This window comes from Prionailurus viverrinus, chromosome D4 (assembly GCF_022837055.1).
Source record: "Prionailurus viverrinus isolate Anna chromosome D4, UM_Priviv_1.0, whole genome shotgun sequence".
In the NCBI taxonomy this organism is placed as follows: domain Eukaryota; kingdom Metazoa; phylum Chordata; class Mammalia; order Carnivora; family Felidae; genus Prionailurus; species Prionailurus viverrinus.
Genome location: NC_062573.1, coordinates 7,530,661 through 7,553,904, shown reverse-complemented (window position 1 = coordinate 7,553,904; position 23,244 = coordinate 7,530,661). Strand labels below are relative to the sequence as shown.

General features: G+C 38.0%; 1 protein-coding gene across 7 annotated transcripts in view; it reads left to right on the top strand.

Annotated features, from left to right (window-relative positions):
• CNTRL (centriolin) overlaps nucleotides 1–23,244 on the top strand; it is an 83,796-nt gene that overhangs the window by 2,478 nt on the left and 58,074 nt on the right. For 4 of the 7 annotated variants that reach the window (XR_007146325.1, XM_047830135.1, XM_047830133.1 and 1 more), the window contains exons 2-7: nucleotides 4,665–4,912; nucleotides 8,398–8,528; nucleotides 12,433–12,563; nucleotides 13,860–14,001; nucleotides 16,406–16,592; nucleotides 19,997–20,190. Coding sequence is in view for 6 of the 7 variants with exons in the window: in XM_047830135.1 (XP_047686091.1) it covers nucleotides 4,696–4,912; nucleotides 8,398–8,528; nucleotides 12,433–12,563; nucleotides 13,860–14,001; nucleotides 16,406–16,592; nucleotides 19,997–20,190 (1,002 nt within the window). In the remaining variant the exon portion in view is untranslated. Of the gene's footprint in view, nucleotides 1–244; nucleotides 357–4,664; nucleotides 4,913–8,397; nucleotides 8,529–12,432; nucleotides 12,564–13,859; nucleotides 14,002–16,405; nucleotides 16,593–18,044; nucleotides 18,063–19,996; nucleotides 20,191–23,244 lie in introns of those variants that run through there. The other 3 variants (XM_047830131.1, XM_047830132.1, XM_047830136.1) reach the window with 3 other exon arrangements.

Sequence of the window (23,244 nt, the reverse complement as noted above, 5' to 3'; positions counted from 1 at the left end):
CACACATTCTAGCCCTGCCTCTAAGTGTCTTATTTCTCTGGCTTGGTCTTTATGGGATTGCAAACTACATCTAGGGTCAAACAGCATCCCCATCCCTCCCTTAAAATTGTAATTGACAATTTACTATGTCCAGGTGCTAGTCTCTGAAATAATGCCAGCTGCTCTCAAGCACAGCCTAGTTCACTATTACTGACTTAGCTGTTTTATGAGATTGTAATACATATCTGTTGTTCGAATGTCCAAGTCTTACAGGAGCTATGGCGACCCAGAGAGGGGACCTGAGAATGCATTGTGACTTTGGAGCCACGTTACAATTCATAAAAGAAAGGAGTTGACCTAGATTTCCCAAATGCATTGTAAGATATTTTTTTTAAAACTATAAATGAGTAAAAGGTTTTTCTGATCAGAGTTTTTCTGATCGCGAGAGGTAGCAGAGGACCTCATGATAGTCTAGTGAGGCCCAGAAGGTCTTAGTCCTTAGGATGTTATGAGGAGAATTCAGGATGGTTCAGTTCAATATTTTAAGAATTTAGAGAGAAGACTAAGATGTGGGATACGAAATAATTGCATTGCATAGAAATATAAGATGTGCTTTTTTTTTTAACTATTTATTTTTGAGGGAGCACAAGTAGGGGAGGGGCAGAGAGAGGGGGACAGAAGATCCAAAGCAGGCTTTGTTCTGATAGACTGACAGCAGCAAGCCTGATGTGGGGCTTGAACCCACTAACTGCAGGATCATGACCTGAGCTGAAGTCGGACACGCAACTGACTGAGCCACCCAGGCGCCCCTAAGATGTGCTTTTTTTTAGCCACGAAACTAAAAAATCTATAAAGCATATCTCTGTAGCATGTGGCACACACTATTATTCTAATTATGTAATTTTCTATCATGTTATAGGATAGAGAAAGATACATAGAAGTGACAACTGGGCCCTCCCTGTTCCTCCCCTCTTTTATTTTTTTAATCTCTTGCCCTTATGAAAATTACATTTTAATTCAGGAATAAATACAATTTTTAACTAATTAGTTAATTAGTTTTTATCATTTTATTTTTAAAGCACATGCCTCTTAGCTGTCCTCAAGTTTGAACATACTAATCTTATTTAAGAAGAGAAGCCATTTCAGCTTATTGCAGAACCAATAGTATTCCTAAGAGACTGGTTTCCATGGCAGAGTAGTGTGATAGTAACACAAGTTTTTTGCCACACTTGTGAAATTAGGACCAAAAGCCTTGTCACTGGCATAACGAGCTGTTATGTGACTTGGAGGAGGCTTTTCTGAACCATATGGATAGTTTAACATGAAAAAATGAAAGAAAGAGGTGCCCAGGTGGCCCAGTGGGTTAAGTGTCTGACTTTAGCTCAGGTCATGATCTCATTCATGGTGCGAGAGTTCAAGCCTCACATCGGGCTCTCTGCTGTCAGCTGAGAGCCTGCTTCTGGTCCTCCGCCTCGCTCTCTCTCTGCCCCTCCCCTGCTCTTGCTCTCTCTCTGTCTCAAAAATAAATAAACATTAAAAAAAAATGAAAGAGAAAGTAAAGACACATAGAAGTTTATAGTTTAAAGTGAGCCAGACTATTGATATAAGGAAGTTGCCATATTGTAATATATAATTGTGAAATAATCACTTAAAATTTTTTTTTTCATGTTTATTTATTTTTGAAAGAGAGAGGGAGGGGGCAGAGAGAGAGGGAGACACAGAATCTGAAACAGGCTCCAGGCTCTGCACTGTTAGCACAGAGCCCTATGCGGGACTCGAACTCAGGAGATCGAACCGTGAGATCATGATCTGAGCCGAAGTCGGACGCTCAACAGACTGAGCCACCCAGGCACCCCAAAATAATCCCTTTTTAAAAACAAATGTAACAGGTTTTTTTTTTTTTCTCTCTTCAAACTAGTCACCTTAAGAAACTAGATCATAAATAAGTTCAGTGATGCTGTTGTATTAAATTTTCTGTTTTTCCTCCAGGAATTGTTCTTACATTACATGTTATTCATTGATCAAGGTCCTTCAGTGGCATTTTTTCTGGTCTATTTCGTGTGAGGCACCATGCTAGGCTCTAGAGAGCAAATCAAACATCTAGACTCCAGAAAACTCACCAATATGACGCAGTAATGAAGACACGGGCTTTGGAATCAGATCAGGATTCAAGCCTTGGCTTAACTAATTAGTTCTGGGACTTTGAACAAATTACTTAACCTTTTAATCTTTATGGGGGGGGATAATAACAGCTATTTCGTGGAATTGTATTTATTCCTTCTACTGTGATGATACATGTAAGAGCTTATCACAGTATTTGACACTTGGTAAAGTTAATGATCAAACTGGGAAAGGAAAAAGTTGTAGCTGAAGTAATGGGTCTGATTTTCTTGTGAGATGTATAAATTAATTCTGAAAGCAGGACCCAAAAAAGAATTCTAGAAATGTTTTTGCGTAAGATCAGCATTCCTAGAATGACTATATAGTCATTGAAAGGTGTTACATCTGCCAATTGTTGGTTAATTGATTGACTATATTAGGGCAGCTCTCTTTTACCTATATTGTGTATGTTCCAACCATTTAACAAATACATTTCTTCATAATCCCAGCCTGTATAATAATACCCATATACTTGTGAAGGTTTTCACACATCAAACCATTATAATATCTCTTTCTAATACCAATTTATATAGCATTAACGTTTGAGCTGCCCCAAATCTTTGAATTGAAAACTACTTTTCTAAAAATTAATTTGTGTTTTGTCTTAATATTTTAAGAGGGGAGAGTAGGAGAGATTATGGATGTTGAATAAAAATAGGATCATTGTTAATGCACCCTTGCTCAGGGCCTGTCCATTTTATAAGATTTTTTTTGCCTAAAAGTTTGTCAAACTTATAATTTTTGCAATGTTTTTAGAATGATTATACTTCTAAGAGCAATTGTGTATCATGACAATCTGTTTTGCATAAACCTAACCTTGCATAGTAGGAGTCTTGGGGTTGAGGACTAATATTGCTCAAGAAGATATCCTTTGCTGAGGTACTAAATATCATTTTGTCAGTTCCAAGTTCTTCATGAAGAATTCCTTAGGTAAATATTACTTATCTGCTTTCTGCTAAGCTCTGTCCTAGGCCTGGAATAAATCAGTGAACAGTATCCCTACTTTCGTGGAACTTACATTCTACTAGGTTAATTATGTTATTTGTGTTACAAATTAGTTTGAGAGGAGAACTGATTCTCATGGTTACTACAGCTAGCATTGTGTTTGACCAGGTCATTTACTGTTCTGGGCCTTAATTTCCTTTTATGAAAAGTAAAGGGATTTGACTAAGGTCCCTTTCATCAATAAATGCTTCCGTTCCTTCTGGAAGATCTGAACTTCAGCAAAATTGATTTTGGACAAGCAATAGAAGCCATACGAGTTTGAAGTGATCAGATGTTTTTCAAATAGAATGAGACAAATGTGAATGAATATCTGAAGCATAATGTTTAACAAAGAAGGCAGATATAAAAGATATTCTATGATTTCATTTACATACAGCTCAAAAATAGTTTCTGGGGCACCTGGCTGGCTCAGTTGGTAGAGTGTGCAACTCTTGATCTTTGGGTTGTGAGTTCAAGCCCCAGGTTGGGTCTAGGGATTACTCAAAAATCAAAATCTTTTTAAAAAATAGTTTAAAAAAATCTCTGGCATTGGAAATCAGGATAGTGATTCCCCAGGTGTGGGGGTTAATGATTAGAAGGGGGCATGAGGAGGCTTCTGGGGTTCTGGTAATATTCTGTTTCTTGATCTGGATACTGGTTGTATTCAGTGTATAAAAATTCATGGAGCTGTACACTTATGTTTTGTGCATTGTTCTATATGGGAGGAAAATGGAGGAATGGGGGAAATGATAAATTCAGTTTGGACACGTTGAGTTACTAAGGCAATGAGATATCAAGGAGACAGTTGGGAACAGGAGTCTGGACCTCAAGAGAGAGGTTGGAATAAATATAAAAACATCAGTATTGAGGTGACACTGGGAGCCATGGGTATGCATTAGATTGTCTAAAGTGAGATTAGAGAGAGTAAAAGAGACTTGAGGAGCTCTGACATTTGAGGATTGACTAGAGTGTGAACCAGCAAAGGAAGCCAAGGAGTGGCCACAGATGCAGGAAGATACCAAGAGAATGCGGTGTCCCAGAAGCGAAAGAAGAAACGTTATCAGGAGGAGAGAGTACTCATCAGTATGAAATACTGCTGGTTGCCAGATATTTCTACCTTCTTGCATTCTAGGACCTTTGTGGGTATGAGGGGTGTTGGGACTAGTTTGGCCCAATAGAGAACAGAAATGACAGGTAAAACTTCTGGGTGGAGCATGTGTCAATACAAGACCCTCTGAAAGTCTGCTTTTCCTTTGGCCAGGTGATCAGCAGTGTCTGAAGCAGTGTCCGCTTCCATCTGCCTGGAATAGTATGGATCCTGGCATCTATAGCCTCTGAGTTTCTAATGTTGTCACCTTAAAAACACTAGAAAGAGGGGCGTGCCTGGCTGGCTCAGTCATTAGAGCCTACGAGTCTTGAACTTGGGGTTGTGAGTTTGAGCCCCACTTAGGGCATAGAACTTACTTAAAAAATGCTAGAAATTAATAGTTTTGAGAACTCTAAAAAATTAACCTTATTAAATATGCTGAAAACTCTTACAGGTTTTGATGGACACCTGGCTTTCTTCTTGCCATGAAGAAAGGTTCTCAGCAAAAATTTTCCAAAGCAAAGATGCCCCCATCACCGCGTTCTCCTAGTTCACCATCCCTCACATCCAATATGAGATCTAGGTCACTTTCACCTTTAAGTGGATCTGAGACTCTGCCTTTTCATTTTGGAGGACAGTGGCATGAGCAAGGTGAGATCACAGATGAAAGCACTATGCTTCTGGACTACCAAGACCATAAAGGTAATGCTTTTTAATCTTAGGAATTTGAACACAGGGGCACCTGGGTGGCTCAATCGGTTAAGCGTCCAACTTTGGCTCAGGTCATGATCTCGCAGTTTGTGGGTTTGAGCCCCGTGTCGGGCTCTGTGCTGACAGCTCGGAGTCTGGAGCCTGTTTTGGGTTCTGTGTGTGTGTCTCTCTCTCTCTGCCCCTCCCCTGCTCACGCTCTGTCTCTGTCTCAAAAAGAAATAATAAACACTAAAAAAAAAAAAAAAAAATTTAAGAATTTGAACACATACTCTTGAGTAGAGATGGAAAATACTGAACGTACCTTTTTGGTCCAAGTGAAATACGTATCTTGGTACTAACACGACCTATTGTTTATGCCGACGGAAAGTGTCTAAGGACAGTGGAGGATGAAGTCTTCTGGGTGAGGGTGAAGCTGTCTGAAAGCTGAGGGCAAAGGAGAAGGGAGTTTCCAGAAAGAGGAAGTTTTATTTCCTGTGGTGGGAGAGTGCCTTAGTGCTCATCTGCCAAATTTACCATCATCCTTGGTTAGAGGAAAAGCGTATGTGTTCACTTCAGAGTGGAGTGCCTTAATTCAGTGCAGAAATGTTATCCACCCTTGCACTATTCCAGTCTGCTTATTGACAGAGTGCCTGTCTGTGAACGGACTGATTTTCCTGTAAGGCACATGTAAATATTCCACCAAGGTTTTGTTTTTATTTCTTTCTTAAAGACAGTCTGTTAGTGTGCAAATCTGTTTTCAGATTCTTTTTTTCAAAGAAACGATTTAATGTGAGTAAATGTGAATGAAAACTACGTGATTTCTTTGTTAAGTCATGAAGTCATAGCTATCTGATCGGTTTTTATTAATAAACCTTATCAGATCAGCAATTGAGTTTAGACTATACCCTTGCTGCCAGTTGGTACACTGCTGACTCTAATTTGATTAATATTTTAGAATATTAGTTTCTTTCCAAAGTAAAGGAAAATCATTTTATTTGGAACCAGAATAAACGTAATATTAACGTATTATAAACAGTCATAGGAAATCTTTGTCACACAGCCTGAATCGGGAACCCAGCATTAATTTTTTCTGACTCATAAAGAATTTTCTTTTTATAGCTGCTTTTGTAAAATGTAAGATGGCTTTAATAAACTTTGATAGCAATATGCAGGCCTAGGACAGGGTATGCAATCCATCACGTTAGTGCTTTATAAAATATGTGGTGTTATTCTCTATTTATAAGACCAACAAATTTGAGTTTCTCACCATTTAAGAAAAGATTTTTAAGAATTCCAGTGTTTCTCACAGCCCAATGGAATAGAATTGAGACTCCAGAATTGGACCCACAAATGTATGGCCAACTAATCTTTGACAAAGCAGGGAAGGATATCCAATGGAAAAAAGACAGTCTCTTTAACAAATGGTGCTGGGAGAACTGGACAGCAACATGCAGAAGAATGAAACTAGAGCACTTTCTTACACCATTCACAAAAATAAACTCAAAATGGATGAAGGGCCTGAATGTGAGATAGGAAACCATCAAAACCCTAGAGGAGAAAGCAGGAAAAAAACCTATCTGACCTCAGCCACAGCAATTTCTTACTCGACACATCTCCAAAGGCAAGGGAATTAAAAGCAAAAATGACCTATTGGGACCTCATCAAGATAAAAAGCTTCTGCACTGAAAAGGAAACAATCAACAAAACTAAAAGGCAACTGGCGGAATGGGAAAAGTTATTTGCAAATGACATATGGGATAAAGGGCTAGTATCCAAAATCTATAAAGAACTCACCAAACTTTACACCCAAAAAATAAATAATCCAGTGAAGAAATGGGCAAAAGACATGGACAGACACTTTTCTAAAGAAGACATCCCGATGGCCAACAGACACATGAAAAGATGCTCAATGTCACTCCTCATCAGGGAAATATAGATCAAAGCCACACTGAGATACCACCACGCAGGTCAGAGTGGCTAAAATGAACAAATCAGAAGACTATAGATGCTGGAGAGGATGTGGAGAAACGGGAACCCTCTTGCACTGTTGGTGGGAATGCATACTGGTACAGCTGCTCTGGAAAACAGTGTGGAGGTTCCTCAAAAAATTGAAAATAGATCTACCTTATGACCCAGCAATAGCACTGCTAGGAATTTACCCAAGGGATACAGGAGTGTTGATACATAGCAGCGCTTTCAACAGTGGCCAAATTATGGAAAGAGCCTAAATGTCCATCAACTGATGAATGGATAAAGAAATTGTGGTTTATATACAATGGAATACTACTTGGCAATGAGAAAGAATGAAATATGGCCTTTTGTAGCAACGTGGATGGAACTGGAGAGTGTTATGCTAAGTGAAATAAGTCAGGCAGAGAAAGACAGATACCATATGTTTTCACTCCTATGTGGATCCTGAGAAACTTAACAGAAGACCATGGGGGAGGGGAAGGGGGAAAAAAGTTATAGAGAGGGAAGGAGGCAAACCATAAGAGACTCTTAAATACTGAGAACAAACTGAGGGTTGATGGTGGGTGGGGGAGAGGGGAAAGTGGATGATGGGCATTGAGGAGGGCACCTGTTGGGAGGAGCACTGGGTGTTGTATGGAAACCAATTTGACAATAAATTATGTATATGTATATATATATATACTCAAATTATGTAGACAATAATAATATGTACACATGTATGTATATATAAATATATATATATATATGAAGAATTCCAGTGTTTTTGAACTTTAGGTTGGAGTTTAAAAAACAAACCCAGGTTAGTGCCAGTTTATTTAAAAAAAAAAAAAGCTAACATCAAAATATTGCTGAAAACTTCAGTGCTGCATAATTATTAAAAGTGTAAGTTTTAGGGGTGCCTGGGTGGCTCAGTTGGTTGAGCAGTTGACTTCGACTCAGGTCATGATCTCACGGTTCCTGAGTTTAAGCCCCTCGTTGGGCTCTGTGCTGACAGCTCAGAGCCTGGAGCCTGCTTTGGATTCTGTCTCTGTCTCTGTCTCTGTCTCTGTCTCTCTCTCTCTCTCTCTCTCTCTTCCCCTCCCCCACTCTCTCTTGTCTCTCAAAAAAATGAATAAATGTTAAATTTTTTTTCAAGTGTATGTTTTAGATTCATCTGCCTGGGTTCAAGCCTGGATTTGCACATCACTAGTTACAAGATCTTGAGCAAACTGTTATAATTTTTTTAAAATAAATAGATATAGTAATTTCTATTTCAAAAATTTGTCCTACAAATCAAATTTTGCAAGTGTAAAGCACTTAGCACAGCGTGGTACATGGTTAATATTTAGTGACATTATTATAGATGCTATATAATTATTATATAATGCTATATAGAGTAACATTTAAACATTGCAATTAGCACTAACCAGCTGTTTTTATATTTGCATGGCTTAAAACAATTTTTTTTTGTTATATAATATCAAACTAATATGTTTTTCAGAAAATGTATGTCATCTACTGATGATGATCTGTTTCTCTAATTGCAGAAGCTGATTCACATGCAGGAGTCCGATATATTACAGAGGCCCTTGTTAAAAAACTTACTAAACAGGACAATTTGGCCTTGGTAAAATCTCTGAACCTTTCACTTGCTAAAGATGGTGGCAAGAAATTTAGGGTAAGTTATCAGCATTTCTAAATATGGGCATTGTTTTTAATTTTCCTGTGTTTTAAAACTGAAAATTAAAAGATTATATTAGATTTACAGTAACATCTCTTGCTAATTTGTAGCAGATATTGTATTGTTTCCAGTGAAAGTTCTGTCAGAACTATGACATTTTCACATTCATAAGCTGTTACTATTCTATACATTATTGGATTCTCTCTAGAGAAGTGATTGGCAAACTACAGCTTGGAAGGCCAAATCGGGCCTGCTGCCTATTTTTGTAAATAAAATTTTATTGGAACACAGCCACACTCATTTATCATGAATATTGTCTGTGGCTGTTTTTTATAAGGCCCACAAAGCCAAAAATATTCATTACGTGGCTTTTTCCAAAGAAGCTTGTTGATCCCTGCTCTAGAGTGTTTACTGCTTTATTCATAAATATCCAATATGAACACATTGTAAAAGATGACTTAAATATTTGAACTGGAAAATATATAAACTTAGATGCCTACTACAATAGTCACAAAAATTAATTCCAGAAGGTTGAATATCTTAATGAGACCAAAGCAAAATCAACCCACAAAAATACCGTAACAGTATTAGGAAAGAATATAGGAGAATATATTTTAGAAGAGTCGGGAAAGCCCTTTAAGCAAACACCAGCCTTAATGCCATGTAGAAAAATATTGACAGACTTAGCTTGTGTAAAGATTAAAAAGTGTTTAATGAAAGGTACCTTTTAAAAAGTTAAAAGCAACAAACTGGCAGGGACTGTTTTCAACATCTGTAACAATACCCAGGCACCTGGGTGGCGCAGTCGGTTAAGCGTCCGACTTCAACCAGGTCATGATCTCGCGGTCCGTGAGTTCGAGCCCTGCGTCAGGCTCTGGGCTGATGGCTCAGAGCCTGGAGCCTGTTTCCGATTCTGTGTCTCCCTCTCTCTCTGCCCCTCCCCCGTTCATGCTCTGTCTCTCTCTGTCCCAAAAATAAATAAACGTTGAAAAAAAAAATTAAAAAAAAAAAACAAACAATACCCATATAATGTAAAGAGCTTCTAACAGTTTGGTAAGAGAGACAACTCAATGGAAAATGTGCAAAGGGTATGAACAAGGCATTCGCAAAAGTATTATAAATGACTAATACTGACATGAAAATGTATTCAACTTAATTAACATCAAATAAATATGAAATAAAATAAGAGTTTGGTACCATTTTCCATCTTGTGTGTCTAATGGACAAGAATCAAAAGGATTATTTCATGTTCAGAAAGGTGTGGGAAGTGCGTATTATCATATGGTCTTAGTGGGACATACAGATTGGTGCTGCATTTTATAAAGACTGGTAGCATTTATCCAAATGTCAAATGTACTATTTGATCCAGAAATTGAGTTTATATTTACTGAATTTATACTTACTAACCCAGCAATTCTACTCCTCAATGTCTGTTGTACTTGATTTACATATACATTTATCCAAAAGTATATAGGCATGTTTATTAAGCATTATTTAAAATAGAAAAGTTGGAAATAACCAAATGTCAATAGGGGATTGGTTTTAAATGAATTATGATACAGTATACCATGAAATACTACCAAGTTTTTTAGAAAATTGAGTTAGAACTCTATGTATTAACATGAGACAATGTCCAGTGTATTTAATAGGGAAAAAAAGCAAGTTCTAAAACATCTTGTATAGTAAGATCTAAAAATTCTGTTTTTATATATGTGTATGTATGGATGTAAATGAATTGAAAGGTACAGATGTATTTCAACAATGGCTACCTTTGATCAGTGGGATCTTTTACATGGGCCTGGGGACGTGATGAAGAGAGCCTCTTATGTTTCGTTTGAAATTTTCATTAGAATATATTTATGTATTACTTATGTAATTAAAAAGGAAACAGGAGAGGGCACCTGGGTGGCTCAGCTGTTGGCTCAATCCGACTCTTGATTTTGGCTCAGGTCATGATCTCATGGTCGTGGGATCAAGCCCCATGTAGGGCTCTGCACTGACAGTGCAGATTCTCTCTCCCACTCTCTGTCCCTATCCCCTTTCAAAATAAATAAATAAAAATTTTTAAAAAAGGAAAAAGGAGACATTCTGGGGTTTACAAGTTGCAAAAATGACAGCAAAGTGGTAAATATTTCCTGTATGCTTATTATATGCCAGGCATTATGTTAGTCTATAGGAACACCATACACAGGTAAATAAGCTCGGTTTCTGATCCCTGGGAACATAGAGCTTCCTAGAAGAATGCCTGGCATTAAGAGGAGAAATAGTGAAGGGGAATCAGAGAAAGCACACAGAGGAGAGGCTGAAGGGGCTATGAGAACAGAAGATCTAAGAGTATGATGGAGAGAGGCCAATGGAGGGAGAACATCAAGCATGAATGGATGATAAAAAATGTCACAGAATCATTAAATAGGACTAAAGCTTAGAAGAAGTCATTTGGATCTGGTGGTTAAAAAGTCCTTCTGTTTCTCAAACCAACCAAGTTCATTCTTTTAGGGCCTTTGTATTTTGTCTTTTTTACTCTGCCTGTTCACACAGCTGGCTTTTTGTTATTTAGGTCTCAGCTCAGTGTACATCCTCTGTGTGCCACCCAGTTGCAATTAACTCCCTTCTCAGTGACTCCTCATTCTTTCAGTCACCGAGTATTTATTCAGTGCCCATTATGTGCCAGGCATTTATGCTATCACAGTGAACACAGCAGACAGATCTGCCCTCTGGATGCCTTGCATGCTGTCATGTCACGTTATCTTTCTTTTCTTGTGAATATGCTTCAACGTCTGAAAATGTTGTTTATTTCTTTACTGGCTTTCTCCGCGAATGAAAACAAGGACTTTGGTTTCCTTATTCAGCACTGTATTTCCAGTACCTAGAACAGTTCCTGGCACATAATCCATGTTTGAGAAATATGTGTAGAATGGGTGAATGAATGGCAGTCTTAGAACTATTTGATTACCTAGTAAAGGCAGAAGATATACTGCTTTATCAATAGAGTAAGAGTAAATGGAAAGCAGAATGAACAAATGTACACAACTCTTGTGAGGACGTGGTCACAAATAAAGGAGATAAAATGATAGCTTGATAGGAAAACAGGTTCAGCGCGAGGTGATTTGCTTTATACAGAGGAGACTGAGCCTGTCAAAAAAAGGCTCCTGCAGCAGGGGGGATGGTCTAGTTCATTGGTATCCATTGCCTGGTGCTGTATCTGGTATGTAGTAACTGCATAATAGCTGTCTTTTGAATAGTGACTTTTCAAAAAAGCTTATTTATTTTGAGAGAGAGAGAGATAGGGAGCCGGGGGGTAGGGGGAGGGCAGAGAGAGAGAGAGAGAGAGAGAGAGAGAGAGAGAGAGGGACAGAGAGAATCCCAAGCAGGCTCCAAGCTGTCCATGCAGAGCCTGATGTGGGGCTCGAGCCCATGAACCTTGAGATCACGACCTGAGCCAAAATCAAGAGTTGGACACTCAACTGACTGAGCCACCCTGGTGCCTCTGAAGAGTGACTTTTTAAATTTGATCCAGGAGAGATAGAGATTGAAGATGCAAGAGCATGGGGGGGGGGGGGAGGGGGGTAGATGAGATGATGCAAGAGTGTACGTACCTAGCTGAACTTTGAAGAAAGAAGGAGAAGAGGGAGAGGGATAGAAAAGTTGAGGTGGAATTCTTGGTGGACAGTCTTGAGTGTCTCAGTACATAGGAAGTGTTGTCTGTCGAAGGGCAAGGAAAGTTTGGGGAGAGCTGCTATTCCTGGTCAAAGGAATCCCGTACCAAGGGATTGTCCAGGAGAGCAGTAAGGGTTTATTATTTTCTGGTGACTGATCAAAACAGCCCCTGATGCACATACATACATGGTGTACTTTATGTCAAAGAATCCGTTGTCTAAAGTATTCATTTGTTTCCAATTAGTATATTGAAAATTTGGAAAAATGTGTTAAACTTGAAGTACTGAATCTCAGCTATAATATAATAGGGAAGATTGAGAAGATGGACAAGCTGGTAAAATTACGTGAACTCAACTTATCATATAACAAAATCTGGTAAGTAAGTACTACTTTAGGTAGCATTGCAGGGTTGTCTTTGTTAGAGAGATTAATGCCACTCACATTACTGAATTGAAAGGGTCCTTTGAAATAGCAGACACCTGGATCCTCATTCATTGCTAGCCTAGTGCTTCACATATAACTGCTTTTGTGTTTTGGCATTACTAAAGTGCAGAATAATGTCTTTCTAGCGTTATCCAAGGAGATACAGGAGTACCAAGTTTTATCTTAATTCTGTTTTTGACAGGAAGTTTTCACAGGTAGAGTCTTTGATCCACTGCCTTATTACATTAAGAAAGTTGACAGGAGGCAGTGTTGTAACCCTATCATTTTGATCCTAAAGATATTCCAATGTGTTTTGATCCTATGTGTTTATCCTGAAGTTTTTGTTTATTGCTCTAAGAAATACACTCTCAGTCATGTTTCCACTTCATAGTATATATTACTGTGAGAAAGAAACATAATAAAACTGGCAGTGGCAAAAAAAATACACATAGAAAACCTGTTATAAACTAAAGGATGCAATTGTCAAATCTTGAAAATCTTTATATACTTCGCCCTGCCTTAGACTTGGTAGATACAGTGGCCAACAAAATAAAACAACTAACAGTAGCAGAGGCTCTAATACAGCAAAAATGGAATGGGGGAAAAAACCCGATTAATGAGTTAAATCCTTAACATAAGGTTTATATAAAAAATAATTGATCGTAATGAAAGCAATTTCAATAAAGTGAAAATGAAGATATAAAAGCTTGGAAATATTTGCCCATATAGAAAACTTACCAAGAAATTAATTTGACAATTCAGTTGGGAAAATGTTTCATCAGTGAAAATTCCTCAGTGTGAGTGATGCTTTATTGATTTAAATATTCTGACTGAAATATTTATGTTCATAAATATAGTGTTGTTTTAGGGAGGCCACAAGTTCAAAATGGCAGCCATATCTTGCTGGCATAGCGTGTGTGTGCTCGAGATTTTCAGCTCTCCTCTAGCTTCCCACTAGTACTTCTCACAGTGATTAGAATGCCACGGACAGGCTCTTTTCTGTATTGTGGGATCCTAAAGTTTGATAGTAAGATACGTAGGATTCCTGACCCAGTAATGAAGAGTTGGCAGCTTAACTGTTCTGATCAATTTCTTTTCAGCCACTTTTTGTTTGTTTCTCATTTATAAAAAGGGTTAACATTTTAATTACGAAAATTAACCCCACATAAAACCAAGGCAATTTATTCTAAACATACAAGGGAAGCACTGTATCATTATATTTACTAAATTTGATTTTATTTTTTCCAGCAAAATTGAAGGCATAGAAAATATGCATAATTTGCAAAAGCTAAACCTTGCAGGAAATGAAATTGAACATATCCCAATATGGTTAGGGAAGAAGTTAAAATCTTTGCGAATCCTCAATCTGAAAGGCAACAAGATATCATCGGTAAGTTATTCAGAGTAGCAAGGATGTTTTTCAAATTTTTAGACTTGTGGAAAAAAAAGTTAAAATCTAAGTTTTTTTAAAAAAAAATGAGATTTCTTCTTTCAAGGTTCTTGGTCCTGTGACCAGATATCGAATTCAGGCATAATCAAGGACTCTCCAAGGTAAATACATATAGGCCTTTCTGGTTGTGCAAAGTTCCATGGTAACTGAGAGTTGGCCTCTTAGGATTTCTGCATCTACCATTTCATTTGAGCCTCAGAAAACTTTTTTTAAGGAGGCAGTAAAGGGATTATTTTTATAATACTATCAGATAGCATAGTCTTTTTTCCATTTTTGGGTTGAGTCTGTTACCCAAAGCACACAACGTGGGCCAAAATCCAGGTCACTGAATGTCAGGAACAGAACAAAATCCAGGTCACTGTTGTTTTTTTCAGACTTACAAATTAAGCTTGATTATAATGTCAGGTGTTGTAGAAGGTTAATCACTAGCTCTTTATATTAGAACAACTTTGTTATCATGGCTCACACAATCTGATAATCCTGTATATTTTTCTTTGGAGTATAATTTATGATTTTCTTCTGACATTTATACAGGTGTTCAATATGTATTTGTTAAGTAAAAACATTGATTTACTTAAATTTATATTAAAATGAGGAACAATCATGCCTAATTTAAAGAACATCAGTCATAGAATAGACAATAAAAGCTGTGCCTTCTGGGGCGCCTGGGTGGCTCAGTCAGTTAAGCTTCCGACTTCGGCTCAGGTCATGATCTCATGGCTTGTGAGTTCGAGCCCCGCGTGGGGCTCTGTGCTGACAGCTCAGAGCCTGGAGCCCCTTCAGATTCTGTGTCTTTCTTTCTCTCTCTCTCTGCTGCTCCCCTGCTCACACACTTTCTCTCTTTGTCTCTCAAAAATAAATAAACATTAAAAAAAAAAAAAAAGCTGTGCCTTCTAATATGGGTCTAGACCTGCCTTCTGTGACCTTGGAAAATCCCTTTATCTGCCTAAAACTCATTGTTTAAATTGGAAAAAAAAACAAATTCTGCCCTGCCTTCTTTCCTTACTGGCGTGTTATGGGGCTCAGATAAAATGATAGATGTGAAAATGCTTTAAAAACTTTAGAACACTAAATAACTCTTAGGGTTGTATTCCTTAAACCTTCACCAATGGAAGCCAATAATGATAATCAACATTTGTTTAATTGCGGTGCAGTTCACATTGTCTATGCTTTTTTATTTCACCTTTTATAAAGTTGTGGTAAGATGACTCTGTGCCATTTCACTGCAACAGCCCAACAGCCTCAGAAGAGCCCAAGCCCTGTACTATGTTGCACAGCATCACTTTGGAGCTCTTGTGGCTCCTGGAGTGATGGAAAGTGGGAGCCATGAATCTAAAATTTGCTAAAAATACTTCTCAAAGTAGTTGATTTTCAGATAGGATTTGGTGTCAGCTGATGTTAACAGGAAAATCATTCAATAAGTATTTATCATCATTTCTAATTTTGCATGACTTTTTCATCCCAGTTTATATTTGACATTGACATCAGTAAGAGTGATACACATTCACTTGTGAGAGGAGATTTATTTGTACTAGCTATTAAAAATAGTGTTTCTCGGAGCACCTGGGTGGCTCAGTCAGTTAAGCATATGACTTTGGCTCAGGTCATAATCTCCGGCTTGTGGGTTCCAGCCCTACATCAGGCTCGGTGATGACAGTTCAGAGCCTGGAGCCTGCTTCAGATTCTGTCTCCCTCTTTCTCTGCTCCTTCCCTGGTCATGCTCACACTCTCTCTCAAAAAATTAACAAACGTTAACAAATTTTTTTTTTAAATAGTGTTTCTCAACCTTTTAAAATCCTCTTTGGATAAACATAAAAATCATACTTCAAAAATGTGAGTAGCCCTCCATATTCTTATTTATTTTAACTATCAGTTGTAACCGTTATCTGAAGATTTGCCAAAATCTTTTTTTATAGCCATTTATATTTTTGATGTGTTCAGTCAGTACAGTGAAAAGATAATAGGTTTTAAGTTACACAGACTGGAATTCAGATCCTGTTTTGTTCATTTGTAAGCTCTGAGCTTTGGGCAAGTTATTTAACTTCTTTGAACCTCAGTTTCTTCATCTCCAAAATTAAGGTGGTGTTTATATCATAGGTTATTGTGAGGAATCATGAATGAAATGGTATATGGAAAATGCCTAATACTCCTCTGATATACTCTAGATACTCAGATACTCCCTTTCTGTTCCTCCCCTCACACCAGTTTTGGATAATGGGTTCTATGCATAGGACCATGAGTTCCTTGCCATGCTGATAGCAATTTTCTTGATTTCTTACTTCCTTGGGTATGTTTTTATTTTAAAATTAACTTATACTAATACTAATGTTATATATCATTTCAGCTCCAAGATGTAAGCAAGTTGAAACCACTACAAGATTTGACTTCTCTGATCCTACTTGAAAATCCAGTTGTGGCCCTTCCTCATTACATCCAGTTTACCATTTTTCACCTTCGCTCATTAGAAAGTCTGGAAGGTCAGCCAGTAACTACTCAGGACAGACAGGAAGCTTTTGAGAGATTCAGTTTAGGTAAGGTGACATTTTTAAAAAACTAAATTTGGGTGGGGGAGGAATTTATTTGCAGGAGTTATCCAGAAAAATATATTGACGTATGAACTTTATAATGCTATTACAATTTGCGTGGAAAATGCATCATAAATCAATTGACATCATTATACAACAATTGTACATTAACATTATTAAGACTTGGCAAATATTCATTGAGCACGTACTGTGAGCCAGGCACTGTGTCCGACACCGAGGATACAATGGTGAACAAGATATTGGTACTGGCCTTCAGTCAGCTTGTGTTGTAGTGGAAAAGACAGACAAAAAGCGAGCAAACTCAGGTAAAATAACAGAGGAGGACACGCTTTTGGGTAAAGTGATGGAAAGGTTTGGCTCTCTGAGGAAGTGACCTGTAAGCAGAAGGCAGAGGCAGGAGAGGATTAGCCATGTAAACAAAGGCATTCAAGGAGAGGGACAGCTTGCTTGCACTCTCAGGCTGGAAAGACCCTGGTAAATTAAGGAACTGGAAGATCAAGACGACTGCAGAGTCGCTCAAGCAAAAGTTGGGAGAGATGGGGGGAGGCATGAGATGACACAGGGCCTTGGGGTTTGGATTTTGTTTCAGGGGCAATGGGAAGCAATTGAGAATTTTTAGGCAGCAGTGGGACACAATCCAGTTTATATATTAGTGATTATTTTTAGAGTACACTTAGCATAATGAGAGCACTGAGTAATGTGTAGAATTGTTGAATCACTGTATTATATACCTGAAACTAATATAACACGGTATGTTAAGAATACTGGTTGGGCGCCTGGGTGGCTCAGTTGGTTGAGCATCTGACTTCGGCTCAGGTGATGGTCTCAGGGTTCGTGAGTTCGAGTCCCGCATCGGGCTCTGTGCTGTTAGCGCAGATCCTGCTTCAGATCCTCTGTCCTCCTCTCTCCCTGCCCCTCCCCTGCTCATGCTTGCTTTCTCTCTCTCATTCTCAAAAATAAATAAACATTTAAAAAAAAATACTGGAACTAAAATTTTTTTTAAAGATGATTTTTAATGCAAGATGGAGATTGATTTAGAACAAGGTAAAAGGAGATAAAAGGACTTGTTCAGAGGCTATTATGGTAATCTAGGCTAGAAATGGTGGCTTGTATTTAGGTGGTGGATGTGGAATAGACAGATCAGTTTTGGAGGTAGAATTAGCAACATTTTCTAATGAATTGGATATTTCCCAGGCTTCTGGCTTAAGTAAGTGATTCGATTGGTGATATTGTACATAAAAAAGGGAGAATTCAGAATGCTGAGTTTGAATGGCTGTGAGACAACCAAGAAGAAGGTTGGAAATGTGCATCTGAAGTTCAAAGAGATCTGTCCTAGAGATATTGTTTGTCAGCATAACAGAATTTAATCCCACTGGAATTGATTGGCTCACACAGACAGGCTTTGGGAGGAGCAAGAAGGTGAGCCACCTAAGAAGACTAAGAGAGGCCAACAAGGTAAGGGGAAACCCAGGAAGTAGTGGGTTGCAAAACCCCAAGATTTCATGAGAGGAAGTGGTCAGCTACGTTGAATGTTGCTAAGACATAAAGAGAAAATAAGATGAGCACAGAGAAGTGCTTTAGATGGGCAACATATAAGGAGTGGTTGGAAAAATGCTAGATTATATAGATCCAAGAGTGAATGGAAGGGAGACATTTGGGTGAATATTTGAAATTTTCTCCCATAATTTCTCTCTCCTAGTACCTAATAAATGATTTTTTAAATCATTTAAATTTAAATTTTTTAGTTAAAAAAATATATGTATGTATATGTATATATACACACATATATATATGTATATATATATATACACACATATATGTGTATATATGTGTATATATATATATATATATATACACACACACACACACACACACACATACATATATATATTTATTCACCTATAGCTTCCAGACCAGGAAATGGGCAGAACTGAATGCAGTAACCAAAGAAAGAACGAGAATATTCAGGAGTGGAGTGGAGAGACAATCATGGCTCAATTCTTACGGCCCAAGATGGGATCAGAGAAAAAGAGGAAAGATTGTCTCTTGATAAGAGAGACACTTTATCAGAAGGGAGCAAAGATGTGTGCAGTTGTGAGTAGTTTTATTGCTTTGGTGGTAGGAAAATGAGAAAGTTCCCGGGGGGTGGGGTCTAAGTTTTCTCAGTGGAATATGAGGTCATCAGCTGAGAAAGAAAATGAAAGGAGTATGGGAGGCTTGAAGAGAAAGAGAAATAGTTATGAAATAGTTATGTCAGAGCATTAGGAAATGAGTCTATGTTCTATCATTTGAAATTGATGTTAGTCCATTTTGACTTAACGAAAACAGCAGTTTCATATCGTTTGATCTCATGCTTGCGAAATAGGACACATTTTTATTTATTTATTTTATTTTAACTCCATATTTGTTACCCTGGAGTTTATGTTTTGGAATCATTGAAAATATAAATAATGCAAAGGAAAGTCATCATATAAATACAGTTTTCGGGCAAATGTTTAAATTACTTATGAATATGACTTTGAATATTAATTAGGAGCCTTTAAGGCTCTTGGGATCCAGTAGTGAACCAGACACATGCAGTTTCTGCTTTTACGAAGGTTTAGTGGGAAAGGCCGACAGCCTAGCTATTTGATCACATCTTACAACTCATTGGGTGATCAAGGCCACAGCACAGATGCAGGGTAACCTAAGAGCATACCTAGGAAACATCACACCTGGGGAGAGGATCGAGTCAGAGCAGGCTTCTCAAAACATTTTCCAAAATCGAGACCTAGAGGATACAAAATAAACCAGTAGGAGATAGAGGAAGAAAGTTCCAGGCAAAGGTGTGAATAAAAGCCCGCAGGTAAGAAGAGCCATCACAAATATGAAGGAGTAGAGTCACTTCAGAAAGGCTGCAGTGGGGTGGACTTGACAATGAGGCTGGAGAGGGACTTTGGGACCAAATCATGAAGAGCTTTGTCAGTTCTTCACATAAGTGTTTTGGATCCTATTCTAAGCATAGTTGGAAGCCTTTGAATGATTTTTAAGATCACACAGTATTTTACAAACATGCTTACGAATATGAAATAAAATATTGCATGTATTTTAGTAGGAGACCTGGAAAAAAACCCTCATTTACCAACATACTAATTGAATGAAATACTTGGAAGTAAAGTGTTACCTTTTAAAATTGTTATCCAAATGATAATGCCTTCTTACCTCTTAGTATAAATCACTTTCTAGCTCAAGATAGTCTTTTTTCCCCCAAAACCATAGTGAATAGTTTTCAAAGTAGAATTGTACCTATACTGTTGTAAGACTTCTTTTGCTATTATTTGAGAGATAGTCTTACCTTTATTCAAGTAGAAAATATAATGCTCAATAAACTATTACATTTGTGTTGGCAGAAGAGGTAGAGAGACTGGAAAGAGACCTGGAAAAGAAGACAACGGAAACTGAAGAGCTTCGGAGCGCACAGACAAGGTTCCTTGAGGAAATTAAAAGTCAAGATAAATTGAACAAATCACTGAAAGAGGAGGCCATGTTACAAAAACAGAGCTATGAGGAGCTGGAGAGTAACCTAAACACGAAAAATGAATTGGTAAGCCCATGTTTTACATTACTTTGACTATGTTCTTTTGAGATAGAGAATTCTTTGTCCTTGGGTCTAAAAACAAAACTTCTTGGACATAAAATGGGGAAGGTGTGGTTTAACAGAAATTTGTGCAAAGGTTTTACAAGTTGTAGGTAACTGTGTACTGTGTGAAATGGCTCCACAAAAGATGAATACTATCTTGGGCTGCATTATGTGAAGCTGGTATCCAAAACAGGAGGACGGTGAAGCCCCCCACTATGAGGAGTCAGACTGCCCCTAGATGTATGTATTTTGTTTTCAACAACAACATTGTTGGTGAGACTATACATTGGCAAAAACTTTTCAAATTGACAGGGGCGCCTGAGTGGCTCAGTTAAGTGTCTGACTTCAGCTCAGACTTCAGATGGGCTCTGTGCTGACAGGTCAGAGCCTGGAGCCTGCTTCAGATTCTGTGTCTCCCTCTCTCTCTGCCCCTCCCCTGCTTGTGCTCTGTCTCTCTGTCTCTCTGTCTCTCTGTCTCTCTCTCTCTCTCTCTCTCACAAGAGTAAATAAACATTTACTCTATGTGGATCCTGAGAAACTTAACAGAAGACCATGGGGGAGGGGAAGAAAAAAAATGGTTAGAGAGGGAGGGAACCAAAACATAAGAGACTCCTAAAAACTGAGAACAAACTGAGGGTTTATGGGGGGTGGGAGGGAGGGGTGGGTGGGTGATGGGTGATGGGTGGGTGATTGGGTGCTCACCTGTTGGGGTGAGCACTGGGTGTTGTATGGAAACCAATTTGACAATAAATTTCATAATAAAAATAAATAAATAAAATAAAACCAGGAAACTGAAAAATAAATAAATAAATAAATAAATAAATAAATAAATAAATAATAAAAAATTTAAAAAAGGAGGCAAATTGACAAAATTATCCAAATTTAAATGGACATGCCTATGTTCTACATATTGGAAATGTTACATATAATAGTTTTACATATAACACACATTTCTAATGCATTTTGTAGAAATGGTAGCAAGAATGTATGAAGATATTATATATGTACCTATACACACACACACACACACACACACACACACGTGGACATTTGCTATAATATTGTTTATATAAGTAAACTATTGAAAATAGCTAACCTGTTCCTCAGTGGATATGCATCTGGTAGAATACTCGTGTTGCTAAAATGAGGTAGGGCTGTATGTCCTGATATGGAAGTATGTCTAATACATATTGCTATGTGGAAAAAGCAGGCTGTGAAAGAGTAGATCAAGTATGATGCTAATAAGTAGTATGTATGATGGTACAAGTATATATAGGGAAAAATGGTAACTCTTGACATTCTGGGGGGCAGAATTTTAAAGCACTTTCCAATTGCCATTTATGCACATCTGTAATGTTTAAATTGTATATAATTTGGCCTTATGGTTGAAACAGGAATAAAAGATATTTTAAAAGAGATTTAGACAGATTAGATTTAGATAGCCTTATAGCGCACCTGGTTGGCTCAGTCAGTTGAGAGTCCAACTCTTGGTTCGGCTCAGGTCATGATCTCACGGTTCATGAGATCAAGCCCTGCATTGGGCTCTGTGCCAAGGGTGGAGCCTGCTTAGGATTCTCTCTCGGCCCCTCCCCAACTCTGTCTCTCTCAAAATAAATAAACTTTAAACAAACAAATAAAAACCAACAAAAAAATAGAGGTCATTTAGTCCATCTCCCTATCTAATGTTTTTTCTCTTTTCTCTAAAACCTGAGCATATATGCCTGTTTTAGTGATAGCAATCACATTCCAGAGTTACCACATTTTATCTCAGGACAGCTATTAGAAATTTCTTCTTTATTACCAGATGAAAAACTGTTTTCTTATAATTCTATTTGCCATTTCTTAAATTTTTCTCTGGCACCTGGGTCAGTAACTCTAGTCCCTCTTCCATAAAACAGTCCTCTGACTCTCGAAGGTAATTTTCATCACTCGCTAGATCTCCTCTTCTCCAGCTTGGACACCCCTGTTGCTTTGGCCATTCTTCACGGAACATGGACTCAAGGCCTCTGAAGTCTCTGGGTCTGGCACCTTCTGATCATAAGTTCATGACCTAAGCTGAAATCAAGAGTTGGCCTCTTAACCGACTGAGCCACCCAGGCACCCCAGACTACATGACCTTTAAAGGCTTTTTCAACCCAGATAATTTGATTCTTTTGACCATTCTTTTTTCTGCTCTGTGTATAATTTAGAGTATTTGATTTCTCATATAACTAGTAGAATCCTTGATACATTTATCTTTTTCTTGCACCACCCCCCTTTTCAAGATTGGCATGCTGGCTTGAATGACTTGTTGACAAGAATTCTGCTTACGCACTTAAAGTTTTTAGCAAGAAAAGTGTTTCCTCCTCTGTGTAGAGATGGAAATTATTTCTTCAAATCTGAATACTTGACTACCTCCTTCTTGAGCTCTTCTTTGCCTGAGAAAAAAGATAATACAGGGGCACCTGGCTGACTCATTCAGAAGAGCATGTGATTCTTGATTTTGGGGTTATGAGTTTGAGCCCCATGCTGGGTGTAGAGATTACTTTAGAAAAATCTTAGAAAAAAAGAAAAGATGATATATACCAGGAGGACATCATGAGAGACATACGTGATATTAATAATCTGATAATTACCAGTAATTTTATACTATACACCTATCTGTTGGTCTCTATTTCATAATAGAGTAGATCGATGCCTAACCTAATCATTGGAAATTTTTGTGACGATCAGTTTTATTTTAGCCGTGCACTCTTTGGGCCACCACTTAGCATTTGTATTTAAAATGCAAATATAGGGGGTGCTTGGGTGGCTCAGTTGGTTGAGTGTCTGATTTCAGCTCAGGTCACGATCTCTCAGTTGATGAGTTCGAGCCCCGCGTCGGGCTGTGTGCTGACAGCTCAGAGCCTGGAGCCTGCTTCCGATTCTGTGTCTCCCTCTCTGTCTGCCTCTCCCCCGCTCATGCTCTGTCTTTCTCTGTCTCAAAAATAAAGATAAATGTTAAAAAAAATTAAAAAAAAATACAAATATAGGGGCACC